Raw genomic sequence first — 14052 nt, 5'->3', positions numbered from 1 at the left:
CCATACCTCAAGAAAGCATGAATGCAGCATATTCAGGACATTTTAGGTTGATTTTATAGCCGAGAATGCAATCACGTAGAGGAAAGCACCTTCTTACTATAACGCAAATGCCTTATAGCTTTCTAGAGTAACGATGGAAATCTCTCGATTTTCTCCTCATTTTGCACCATGATTGCTGGTTTTTCTGTTTCACTTTTGAAAACACCGAAATGTGTCTCCTTGCCCCAAGTCATTAAGATAAAGTAAAATTTATCATCCCAAATGATAAAAATAATATTGAACTTAATCCATGCACAAGGTAGGGTCCATCGTCCTACGGGATAGGATTGGACTGGGTTGGGTTAGCCTATCATGGGTACCCCAATTTTGGGTTGAAGACCCAAAGTCTAACAAATAGAGCAGAAATGAATAAGATAGATGTGCAAAGATCTAAGGGAAGGGAAGGGGAAGAGAAAAGTAAAACATGAAAAAGCTTTGTCTCCATCTATAGACCGGGACTTTATACATAAAGGAAGAAGAAAGTAGAAAGATGTAGTACCCAAAGTCTTGTTAATATTCCTACTTCTTTGGTTGCAAGAGGCTACGAGGGTGGAGGGATTAGGGTTTCATAGTGCTAGACAAAGATAGAAATATGTATGTATAAGGATGGAGGCTAGGTTTAAGAGAAAACTTTGGTAAAGTTCCTCTATACTCGTTATTATCCTAATTTCTATCTCGAATTATGGGGATAATGAAGGGGTATTTATAGGGCAAGAGGAATGTTACAAGGGTTATGATTAAATTAGAGATAGATTTAGATCCAAGGGCTGTTAAATGACTAGATCCTATTTACTAGGTTGTGAGGGAAGAAATTGATGATGTATATAGATTCAAGAGGATTTGCTATGAATATATTTCTGTGTTTCTTTAGGGTTCCATGGCCAAGATTTTGTAGAAAGAGGAGAAACTGATTTAAGAGCTAGGATGAGAACTCTTTGGAACTAGTAGCCTTGATTAATTTAAAGTAGCATGTTTTTATTGGCTAAAAGTGGGGAGGGGGGGATTATAGAGGTGTATGGTTGGGATTGGATGAGCTTATTCTTCTTAGTTTATATTTCTTTAGATCAATGAGATGAAAGGATAAAGGGAAGGGCTAGATTAAGAAGAGAGGTCTTAATCCAAGGATGGAAAGGGAAACTAAATTGTAGGAGGGGGATAGGCAATTCATGCTCCTCTTGAGGCGAAGGAGTGATAAGCGATCGAGATTATATAGAGGGAGAGAGGAGGATCTAAACGATGATGATAGGATGATATGATTGTATTTTGGGTGAAAACCCCAAGGGGGTTTCATAGGCTAAATAAATCATTAGAAAAGGTTTTGAGAGCCAAATACAAATATTTAAGTCTCATCTACTGCATGTCATAAGAATGGTATAAAAAAAAGAGGGGGGAGGTTGTTATGGATCTTACCTTTGTCCTCTTGTAGGGTTAGGATTTGTTGTTAGGATGATAAAGCTAGACATGGTATTTGGAGAGATGAGTAGCTTAAGAGGAGATAGGGAAGGATTGAGTTGCAGAGTCATGACAATAATGAGGTAGAAGCTTATTATAGTACCACTTACACACTAAGAGACAAGTGATCCCCCGAAAAAAGGATGATAGAGGCTGGAAAAGAGTCGTTACATGTGAACCCTCATATAATATAATCTTCTTCAAGGTGTGCACTTGTGCTAAACAAGAGACAGTGAAGATATCATAGGCATGGTCATTACAATTAAGTCTAGCTTGAACCTACATTGGTTTCAAGTTAGGTGAGTGCCAGGTGTAGTACACCAATTGGAATTCAACCCCCATTCCCTTGCCCAACTGGCTAGAAATAATAACATTAGAGCAAGGGCTTAGTGGTTACAAGATTGATATATTATATCCAATCCATTTCTAATCTATTTTCAGACCTAGAATCGGTTAATGCTGGTCAAAGTTTTCGTCCTTATCTTTTTTATTTTAAGGTTGAAGTTGTGACTTGGGGGCAATCGCCATGCATCAGTAAATAAAGTTGCTAAAAGAAACAGGGAACTAAGAAATAAATCTATTGCCAGCAGAAAAATAATTGATAGCAGCTAAATTATTCTTAAAGAAAGTGATGGTCATGCTGCACTGACCAAATCTTAAAAAAAGTTGCACATTGGGCAGCATACAGAGGTAAAACAGAATGATATCACCAGCAATGGCTCAACCAGGACTCTGCAGAAATTGTTGAATCAGCATATAAAAAGCAATAGAAGCAATGTTAGAACCTGTTCAACTAATGGAAGGAGAGCAATGATGCAAGTCATGCAATTAAATTGGAATCCCACTTCATGGCAGTGGGCAGGCTACCATTCGGACTTCCAGCTCTGACAAGATCAAGGCGTCATAACTTCCTGGAGTCAGTACCATAATAGCTTCATGATTTTGTCAGACAAGTACTATGATTAACATAAAAGCTACATACAACAAACCACTAGAAACAAGAAAATCAATCACCATATTGAATCACCAACATAGACCACAACATATCCACAGCATAGACCATTCCAACTGCTAATCTCTTAATATCCACAACATATTGCCTAACATCAGCTCAGGCCAGAACTAGAGAAACTGGACTGTAATAACTAGAGAAACTGTACTGCTATTACACTGTACAATTGCATATGATGCAACTGTTTCAAGACAGGAGGATAATCGTAGTTCTGGTAATCAAAGAGAGCAGAAAATAAAACAGTCAGTGTGCATTACATCCACATTACAAACGTACCTAAGTAACTGGAAGCAAAATTGATAATTTTTACAGCTCTATGCCCTAATGCATAAGAGCTGCAACAGGACACCAATAGTTGCCATGTGGTATCATTACTCTCAATCCTGATGTTATATCGATAAGCTATTAGTGAACAGAGGACAACAACACAGCCTCTTTACTGTCCTAAATCTACATCACTTCCTCAGCAGTGCTCGGGAGAAGATCCGTTTGCAATATGGACTGGTTCGAAGGACCGATGCATGAGGACGGATGGCTTCGACCAGTGCAGCATGGAGATATCCCTGGAAAGAAGACATTGACATCAGAGGCTTTATCTCTATCCACGAAAATATATTTTAATATCAATAGTGTGTTGGTGATAAAAACCTTGGAATTCCCAAGGGCAGATTGAATGACATAGTTTGCATAGGGGTCCTGCAGTAACTGCTCAAATTGAGGCACTGAGAGCAATTCAGCTATAATCTGTTCTCGGTGGTCTTCTCCAAAAAATTTGAGGCACTTTTCCACTACATTGCTGCTGAACTTTTGTGTTGAGAGGTTTACATAATGCCCTTTAAATTGGGATACCAAAATTGCAGTTGCTGATGGATCTTTTAGTTCTAAGATATATTGAACAACATAGTTTCTGAGGCATAAAACAGAAGCATTATAAGAATGAGGATGCAGTGATACAACAGTAATGACAGAACTCTAGCTGTGGTATCGATATTACGTAAAACAAAAACAAGAATGGCAAAAAATGATTCCATGATATCAAGAATATAACAAAAAAGAGAGAAATCATATAAGAAAAGGACAAAAGCTTAATGTATAAGCACTGTTGACATTCGTGAAAGGTTCCACAACAACAAACACTATCTGGATTAATGCTTACCAAAATAGATTCTAACAAAATGCTTGGAGTCAAAAAATACACAAGGAATTCCTAACTGATCAATTCTTGCAATCTTTGCCAGTAGATTTTATGAAGGATTAACAATGACTATGCGTTTGTTTGTGTAATCAAAAATTCTGAATTCACAAATAATGTTATGAATGATAAATCCGGCCCAGATTCTGGTAATACACCTCCATTGATCAGATAGCAGCCCATCCCAAAACATTTTCATATATCCATATCTAAATACTGCAACTTGAGTGGACTCTCATATCTAAACCAGCCAAGTGCCATCCCCTTGGTTAATGTCTCTTTCACTATTTAAGTGTCTCTGAGGAAATTTTGTTCGGCATATTTTTATCGTTCTCCACCAACTTTTATGAGGTATTCTTGCCTTCACATCCTAATGACATTGATTTTGAAATAGAACTCAAATTGAATTTAATCTCATTTTACTCCCTGCAATGTCCAAGGCATCACTTTAACATGTAAATAGTTTTAGGTCCCCAATTTAGACTTGATTCATGCCAATGACACTTCTCTGCAAAACTAGGCCTGAAGAGTAGGGAGATAATCCGACAATGATCATTGAATGAAATGCATTATATGATAAGTACAATCACTATCTGATATGACAAAAACACTAGATAGATGGCTAATATATAATTTGTTGTAAAGGAATATAGAATGGAAAAGGAAAGTAACAGGAAGAATAGGAAGAAATGTAGAAAATCATCAACTAAAAATCTTTAGACATCTGTTAATCCAATTCAAGTCCAACTCTCTCCACAATGCAAAGCAATACATGGCTATGCACAGAAAAATGTGATAAAACTTGGATCTAAACCTCACATTTATGTACTATGTGCAAGGTCTGCAATCTCGATACCGGGTACTATATCGGTACCTTATCAATTTGGTATGGTATGATATGGTACAATACACCTTTATGCTGAAATATCTCTCTTATCCATTTTCTCAATTTTTATTTTGGTACGCCTCGGTACAGGTGGTACAAGGTTTGTACTGATTTAAATATATATTTTGTACCGGTTTTCTTCCGATACGGTATGCCCCGTACCGGACGGTATGGCAGACCTTAACTATGCGGAATGTCAGAATCTCAACCATTGACCTTAGACTTTAGTTCCCAGGCTTTGGGACCTAATATTGACCCAAAAATACCAACCATAACCTCAGAAAATTCTGATAGATCCTGACCCATATATGGAACTGCAGCCAACAACATACAGCTGATGTTGATGCTGACACATGTAAAGTCACTATTGATAGGCACCAAAACAACTCAGAAATATTGAGGAAGATTGATGTTCTAAAGACAGAAAAAAGCTGTTTTATTATTAAAATAATCACCCAAAAGCATCTTGGGCAAGGAAAAGCCCATTAGCAGAAATTTCAGCAACCAGGTTTGCTCGATATTCTCCAATGGCATGACCTATGCAGCGTTGCAAGACACAACATCCATGACGATGAGTTGCAATGTCAACACAATGCTCAGCAGCAGCAGCAAAAATAAACTGCCAAAAAAAAAATAAAAACATTATTACATGAAAAACAACAAAAACAGAATCATTTGCATGATAATATGATAATATAGAGTTGGTGAAACTTAAAAGAAAATGATTTAATATGTAGTGGGTGGAAGTAAATAACTTTACAAATCAGATTAACAATGCATCATTGATTTGGATTTTTTAAGGGAAGGACCCCAATGCTCATTTTAGCAAAATTCCAGAATGAGGTGAAAATGTTTTTTGAATCACAGGCAGTTGCAGATTTTCTGCAGCTCTCACTTTTTCCTTCCAAGACAGTTGAAGTTGACATTTTTTTGTTCATGTTTAGAGGCACTAGTTTAAACCCATTTTCTTTCCTGGAAAGCAAACACAATCTGAAGAGGAGATTAGAACAATGATCTCCACAGCACAATACCAAAACATATATCATAAAATGGAAAAGAAGAAAGAAGTAAACATTTTGTAGCTATAAACATTACGAAAAGGAAAAAACTGCCCCAGCTGAAGAAAGAAGTAAACATTTAGTAGCTATAAACATTACGAAAAGGAAAAAACTGCCCCGGCTGTGAAGGCCTTGCGGATGTGCATCCCTCTAGGCAGCCTTCCCTTATAGTTTGCCATAAGTGTTTTGTTCAGTTATTGATATACTCTTAACCATGAAGTTGTTAAGGACAATTATAACCATATGATATCCGATTGACCAATTAATGTACCCTCTTTAACAGAAACTAAATATCCTAATAGACACCGGCATAGCACACAAAATGAACAGAAAACAAACTTATCTATCTCACATATTCATCATATATTTTTCTATGGATGATTCAAGTTTACCTCTTAATCCTTAATAGCATGAAGATTGCATTTCACTTTTAGCTGACCAATTACATAATCAAAACCAATACAAAATTCAAAATCCCACTTCGTTTGTCAACTTTGTTCTTGCTTTAAAAGCGTCATATGTTCCAAAAAGAGGAACAAACATGCCTCATGAATATTACCAACTACAGAAGAACTCTTTAACAAAAGAAGCTCATATGTACATTTATGTTACATGTTGATAAATGAAAAGGTAGATGTTGTAATGGAAATTCATAAAAGATTGAAAATCCTATTTATGTGGTCAACTTTGATTTTGCTTTGAACGCATCATATATTCCAAAAAGAGGACGAGCGACGCCTACCGAATATTCCAAATTAAAAAAATATCAAACAGAAACTCATATGCATATTTAGTCGCTAACTAAAGAACTGGATTCTGGTCACATGGTGTTATACAATCAATAAGTCCTGAGGCTTTAGTGGCTTATGAGGGTCAGCTTTACAAATTTTGCTTACATTTTACTCCCTATCCCACTTGTTTAGCTTTTATTTCCTCCCAAGTCCATTTCATGTTTTCCACAATTTATATTGATGATTATTTCTAGATGGATACATATGATCAGGTGTAATGATATTGTTAGAAACCAGATTGACTTACATGGTGTGCTAAAGAACAAGATGTCAATAAACCACCCAAATACCTGTTTTCCAGAGCATGAGGAATTTGGAGCATGATTATTCACATGACGAGGATTTATTTCTACATCTAAGCATTATAGAATAAGGTGTTGCTTTAGGGATGTCCATTTTGCAGGTCAGTCACTCTTATGCTAGCAATTGTCGACTGCCACTTGACAATTACATAACATGGCTGCATATTCACCACCTGTCTTTCTGATTTGCATCATAAATCAACAGTTGTCAATATCAATTAAGATGCTCTAGAGTGAATTCATAACATGACACCATAGCTGGCACAATCGGTCCATGACCTTGCCCTAGTTTCACCAATATATCTTCAATACACAGCACATTATTTTCATGCTTGATAGAATCTCTAGTTGATATTGGGATAACCAAAGCTATATTCATTAGCACTTCTATCTTATCTTGCTCTGAATCATTTGTACATTTATAATTTTGATGGATTAATCCTCATACTGCTTTCATCAATTTTAGAGTGCACATAATTATCGACTTTTACCTTAAAATCCAGGAATCTTTTATTCATCTTTTTTTCCCTCTCCAAATCTACCATAATTCTGGTTCATCTTAGATGTGCATTAGGCCATCTAGGATCCCCATACATGTTCATCTTACATGTATGGGGAAAGGCATGCACATGTATAAAGACAACATACATGTATCTATATATGATTTGGAAAGTCAGTTGAAAGACACCAAAAAGAAAGAAAAGAAAAGAAAGATAAACCAGAATAGCAAAGAGAATATAATTAGAACTAATTTTCGCCTCCTAGCAGCTCGCACTCTGGAATCAGGTGCTGAAATAAGAATTCAGGTTTCTTATGCTTTTATCAGTCATTTCTAGGATCCAGATATCTAATTTCATTGTAGTTTGTATTGCTTGCTAAACCTCTGCATAAGAAACCTTGCAATCTCAAAACCATTGAAGCACATTCCATGAGTTATTGCTTGATAGAACATTCCATTATCATCTGATTATAGGTCAACTACATTTTTCCAAATTAAATTATTCTTGGCGAAAACTCATTCAATTATCGGTCAGCTCCATTCAAATAAATTTGATCTATAGGCAGTTCATGGGGAAGCAGATATTTTGGAAACACAGTTCATAAGGAAGCGCTTAGGAAGCAAATAGGATATAAGAATTCCAAAGCGACGTGTTAGCGGAGGTAGAAGATTCTTTTGCAAATGTATGAACGCACACATCAGATTATGTATGATTTTTAGTTTGTCTTCATTTTATGCTATATTATGTGTTAGCGTCTGACTTATTTGTTCTCTAATTGTTTAACTACTTCAATTATCAATGTTCATTATTTTGAGGGAAATTGATGAAAAACATGAATGGTTATTTTATGAATTTGCGCACTAATTTTGTTTATGATAGTTGTATGAAGGTTTTATTGTAAACAAGGTTTGCCATAAAGGTGCATACCACTCCATACCAAACATATGATACTATACCACTATCGAATTGAGACTTGGTAAGAGGGCCGTACCTAGTCTCGGCTGGCCCTGTACCAGGCATACTAACACTATATCAGCATGGTACCAGTACATGGCCAGCAGTGAGATTGCAAACCCTGATTTTGAATCTAATTACTAGAATGATCAACTTCAAGTGCCTTATGCTTTATATACATTCCAATCTCCTTACCTAAGAGCCATCAAAACTTTTCTTGGTATACCATTTTATGGTTTATTCAAATCTATAGTCAAAACATTTTATGGTAAAACTCTACCAACAGTTATATCTATGTATCGTGATCACTGTTCTAGGCTCCCATAATTTCGTAGTGCAACGATTGTAATTGGGATCAGGTCTCTGATCAAGTAACAACCTATTTAATGAGAATTAGATTTTGTCAAATTTGGTTATGTTCTGCTTAATTTGGGTAAAAACAAGTGAACTTTAAGTGAAGTCTAAAGTTTACTGAACTCAAAAATGTCTTCAACAAAATGAGGGAACAATTATTTGTTCTTTTATGAATGGCCCTAACATATTTATAAGAAGCAAGCTCACAAGGGCAAAAAGCCCGAAGCTATTTTTTTTGGCTTCTACTAAAAGCCACCTTTTGCCTTATGCTTCTATGAGAAGTACTCATCTGAATGTTACCAAAGACCTTCTCTTTTTCAAAAAGCAATTTTTTGACCTTAAAAGTCGCAAAATGAAAGCTTTTTAAGCAACACCAAATGCACCTTTATTCTTGATAGACTAACACCATTTAATTGATCCGAGAATTCTTTCTATTCTACATCTAATTTAGAAGAACTTTATTTCTAACTAGCTAGAAGTTTTCAAAGCTGTTACATGTTATTCAAAATACACATATAAACCTACATTTGGATTTTGTGTGCTCTAGAATGTATTAATCTGATTAATTTAATTAGAGATTTGACAAGCCCAATCATAAATGCATCAAGATTCAATCTGCAATTAGTGGTCAACATTTCATAGAAAGTAAACTGTTGAATATTGGTGTATCGAGTTTCGGTATGCTATCCACACCGAATACCGGTACCAAACTGGTACGGTATGCCCTGTACTGCTTGGTTCAGGCCAATATGGTATACCATGTTGTTGACCATCACAACTGACAGGAATATGTTTGATGCAGTGCATTAGAAATTCAGATATGTAGAAAAGGTGACATGGTAACAGCTAAAGCAAAAACATGTCAGGCCAGTTTACGGTCCACTTGTCTGTAAAACAAATTTCTAGTTTTGGATATCAAAGAAGTTTTTCAGGAGAGCATATAACAGCTATTACCTCATTATTCCTTTTACAGGGGTCTCCCTTAGTTTGGAAATTGGACAGGCATACTAAAGGAACTCTACTAATATTTTTGCAAAAATAACACGTTTGCTAGTACAAGGTGGAGAATGATTTAAACCTTTATAGCATCCTTTATAATTATTTCCTTGCGAACTCTGAACCTCTTACACCTGTAGCCTTTCCCAGTCAATCCATCTATGCCTTTGTTACAAAGATAAAACTCTGAAAACCTTTGTAACTTAACATGTTTATATAATTTCCCAAAGAAATGTCTATTAGAAGATCAATGCTGTCTGATGAACAAACATGCTCAGAAGAAGCACAAAAGGTTTTTCCCTTTTTTTGAGGGTAAGATGGAGGAAGCAAATACTTCCACAAAAAGGTTATTTCAAGAAATATGAAAAAGCACATTCAGGTTATTAGCCTCATATGCAAAATATGACCACTTTGGGTGCTTCATTCAACATTAAAATATAAAAAAATAGATATTTTTCTTGCTTAAAGGCGTTATCATACAAGGTGTTATTGCTGATGAGATATTGCATGTAGAGTTAAATGTGTAAAAATGTCTCAGACAAGCAAAGGAAAGATAATAAATAAAATGGAAGCAATATAAAAGTCTACAAGAATTCATGATTTTCCAAGTTGTATTATGGATTACTTCATATAATGGGCTCAATTTAATTAACTACCAAGTGAGCAAGTCTTCAAAAGTTTAACATCGGAACAAAGGGAAAAGCAATATAGTCTGAAATCCATACTTGAAAAAATGCATTTCATACAAAGACATATATTGGTAAAGATAAAACGGCAGATGGAATTTAACCTCCAACAATTTCATGAAATTAAATAATTTGGAAGAAGGATCACAAATAATTGGAAACAATTAATAGCAGGAGAAAAAGATGACAAGGAACAGAGTAAGTCTTCAAGAGTTCAAGATTAGAACAAATGGAATAACAACATGTCCCAATTCTCTAATCAAAGATCTATACAAAATGCATTCAGGTTGAATATATTTAAGGAGTAAGATAGGACAATGACTATAGAGTAAAAGAGCATGACACCCTCATACCATAGTGTGAATTAGATGACAATGGAGATTATAAAAAAAGCTCGTCTAAATGCGACAATCAACAGATTAAAAGCATTCATGTGCATAAAAAATCAGTAAACATTACATATATTCCCATGCGTAAAAGTTAAAACATATACAGTTTGAGCATGAACTAAATAGCATATGATACATTTCAACCATAAAAAATTAATCAAAGAGTCTAACAAAAACAATAAAATGTATACCTCATTGTCTTCTGGTGAAAGAGATTGCAAGCAACGCTGGACCACATGATTGCCATTCAAGTCCTTGATAAGGTCAAGAAACCCTAGCTTAAGGGCAGAAATCACCAGTTCTTTTTCCTGCGGGATTTTGATGGTCTCTATCAATTTCTGCACTGCCCGTGTCCTGGAACAACACAGCGTGACACCGATTAAAACAAATTAAAGTAAAACTTAACATGATTATGGTAGAATATAGCATCAGAGGTAAATACAAAAAACAACATGAGCAAAGAGCAGTACCCATGAGTGTTTAGAGAGATCCTGACGAGGTCGGCCGGGTCTTCTGTGAGTATGAGAAGTATCTTCAACCTCTGCTCTTCAGTGCAGACTTCCAGCAGCTTCTGCATGAGATAGTTCCCAAAAGGGTTCACCATGAGCTCAACCACATGATCGATGATCCCGTTAAATATCATATCCACTTCATGAACCTTCCCCTCATCGAACTTCTGCTGCAGCAACCGGCACCCATGCTGGTCCTTTGCCATGCGGTAAATATTCCCTTCATACATCAAATTATCATATTTTACAGGTGGCAGTGACGAGCACTGAAGCCTCGGACTATGCACACCAGACCTCCCTCTCACATCCAAGAGGTCATCAAGCTGCGGCAGCCTGCTGTGCTCCCTCGGGAACTCCCGCTCATCGTTCCCCACAGACCGCAGCCCTTTCCCTTGTATAATTAAACTATCCTCACAGCCGAAAGCTTCAACATTTCCGAGATTCCTCATCGGGGACGGGGACTGCAGTCCCCAACCATTCGCTGGCGCCACTGATGCCGCCCATCCATTCAGCTCCGGTGGCCTCGGTGAATTCAAGAAAGCCAAATTCTGATTAAGACCATCCGCGCCCTGCTGCAGGAAAGCTTCAGCAAACGAAGACTGGTAAAGGGCTGTCACCGAATTGTCAGAGTGCTGGCCCAACCCGCCATTGCCACCGATCTGCAGGCCATTCAACACGTCATCCCAGTTCTGCTGTGAATACACACGGGTCGGGCAGGTCAGCGGGGCATCGGACCGCCGGGCTTGGAGCCACAAATCCGATAAATTAGTGCAATGCTGCTGGGGGACGAAGCCAGGCGATCTACGGTCGTCATTGAATGGCACCGTGCTCGGTTGAACAGAGCGACGAACAACTCTGTAGTTGTCTTCGAAGGGTCCCCTCCAGCCGGCATTGCTATAGCCGCTCTGGAGAAGATGCGGGTCGGCCGGGACACCCCCGAGCCGCCCCATCCCCGGCCCCCCGTCGCCATTCCCGACATTCATGGCACCGAAGCGATCAACAAGGCCGAACTCCTCCATCAGCGGGAAGCGGCCGGGCTCCGGGGAGCGGCACCGCCCGTCGTCACTGGAAATCGAGCTCGACCCCGACGACGACGCCTGAAACATCCACCCATTGCCATGGCCACGGGGATGCCACGGGGCGGCGCCGGCATACAAGCCATGATGGCCGGGCAACCCACGGCGTGCGTTGTCCGCGCCGCTACCGATGCTACGAGCGTCGGCACCGGGGATGGGGTGTTCCTGATGATAGGGGGATGTTGCCTGGGGGATCTCGTTCAAGAGCAAATCCATCTCCTTCTCCTCCGGCAACTCTACCTTCATGGTTCGCCCGTCCTCGAGAATTCTAAGAAAATCCCCGAAAACCGACGGAAAATCTCCAAAACGGAAAAGGGATCGAGAAAGAGAGAAGAAGGGAATCAGAATAAAATCCAATCGATAAAACAGAAAATTAGCCGATGTGGAGGTGGCAATTGAGATCGTACTGGGGTTCTTCGAGATGGGGTAAGGAAGAAGAGCGAGTTTTCACAGAGCGATCGGGAGAGAGGCGATGCGGTGGTGGTGGACGTTTCGGTGAGGACGCGATGAGGGCTTCGTCGAGGGACGTTGATGCACCGGGCGTTTGCTATGGAGGCAGCCCACCATTGGAGGCCGGAGAAACGAGAGGTAGGGGGAGGACAGTCGGAGAAGAGAGGAAGAGACGCAGAGGGGACAGCGAATTTATATGTGTGGGTTTATGGGGTTTTAATATTTATTTTAATACACACGATTTTCCTCTGAGTTAGAGTTCGAGTGGGACTCTAGGAGTCCCACAATCTGTGGGATTCCTTTCAGGTTAAGATAACGATTAATTTGGGCTTTATTCGTCAAGAGATTGGATAGATATAGGTGTTGAAACTGAATTGGAATCGAATTGTTAGGCCCTTGATTTCTTTTTTTTTTTGGCCTTTTGGTTAGTTTGTAGCCCTTGAGTTTGAGTCATCATAATTTCAAATTTTAAAAAATAGATAATTGCAAGCGGATTCTGAAGTAAACCTTCTCTACTGAACAAATTTGTTTCAATATTTTTATGGTAGATTAAAGGCATCAACTTATACATCAATAATTTTTTTCCAATAATTTAAGGAATCTTGATATATTTCTTGATATTATTCAATTAAGAGTTTACATTTTGTTTGGAGACTGTGCAAATACGATTTTCTAAGATAGTTAAATATCTTCTATTAATATAGATTAAATATTTTCTAAATTTATAAATATATTAGTGGGTTGATCGTTGGACTTTGTTCCATCCTTCCAATCTCTTCTAAACTATCCATTAATAGTTCTAATATCATTCAAGGAAGTATTTGTCAATAGTTAGTCGGTCATTTCCTAAAATTTCTCCTACATATATTTATATCATTTAATTAGGAAGTTAGTTTCTGATAATCTTATTTAAAATTTTACTTAATAAATATTTTAGTATATATATAATTCAGAAATTAAATTTTAGGTTTTTAAGAAAATATTCAATTCATAAATTAAATTTAAAATATTAATTGAAATTAGAAAATTTGCGCTATTACTCATAATAGAAAAAATTTTAGTCATCAAAAAAAATCATATACCATATTACGAAATATATCTCTTCTTTCTTATTTGAATCTAAAATTATTTTTATTTAAAAATTAAGTTATATCAAACTCTCACATCCCCTTCATTTATATCGCAACATACATTGCAATTTGAGAAATCTGGTATTAAATTAAGTTATTTTTATATTGTTTGGATATTGTTTTAAAATTTGAAAAAGAAATTTTATGTTAAATGTGATGCGTATAGAAGTTTGAATTTTGAATATTTCAAAAGGAAGAAAATTTTCTTCCTCCTAACTATCCCGGATTATTCGGTTCGCATCCAAACAGAAAAAAATTCGCCAGCCGTTCGGGAAC

At 37.2% G+C, this 14052-nt stretch overlaps 1 protein-coding gene across 2 annotated transcripts; it reads right to left on the bottom strand.

The window, feature by feature from the left end:
• Positions 1 to 2614: 2614 nt before the first annotated feature.
• Positions 2615 to 12812, bottom strand: LOC103707900 (putative pumilio homolog 8, chloroplastic). Of its 2 annotated transcripts, XM_008792610.4 has the most exons (6): positions 12604 to 12812; positions 11082 to 12495; positions 10803 to 10965; positions 5037 to 5200; positions 3152 to 3410; positions 2615 to 3066 (listed from the first exon to the last, which is right to left on the bottom strand). In XM_008792610.4, the coding sequence occupies exons 2-6, from the start codon at positions 12440 to 12442 to the stop codon at positions 2959 to 2961; spliced, it is 2055 nt and encodes a 684-aa protein (XP_008790832.3). In that variant the 5' UTR covers positions 12443 to 12495; positions 12604 to 12812; the 3' UTR covers positions 2615 to 2958. The 2 variants fall into 2 exon arrangements, with proteins under 2 accessions (XP_008790832.3, XP_026660764.3); XM_026804963.3 differs by having other exon boundaries at positions 11082 to 12812.
• Between the last annotated feature and the right edge of the window lie 1240 nt (positions 12813 to 14052).

This window comes from Phoenix dactylifera, chromosome 15 (genome assembly GCF_051530095.1).
Source record: "Phoenix dactylifera cultivar Ajwa chromosome 15, Ajwa_hap1_PhDact_Kaust_v1.1, whole genome shotgun sequence".
In the NCBI taxonomy this organism is placed as follows: Eukaryota; Viridiplantae; Streptophyta; class Magnoliopsida; order Arecales; family Arecaceae; genus Phoenix; species Phoenix dactylifera.
This window is presented reverse-complemented; position numbering and strand designations above follow the sequence as displayed.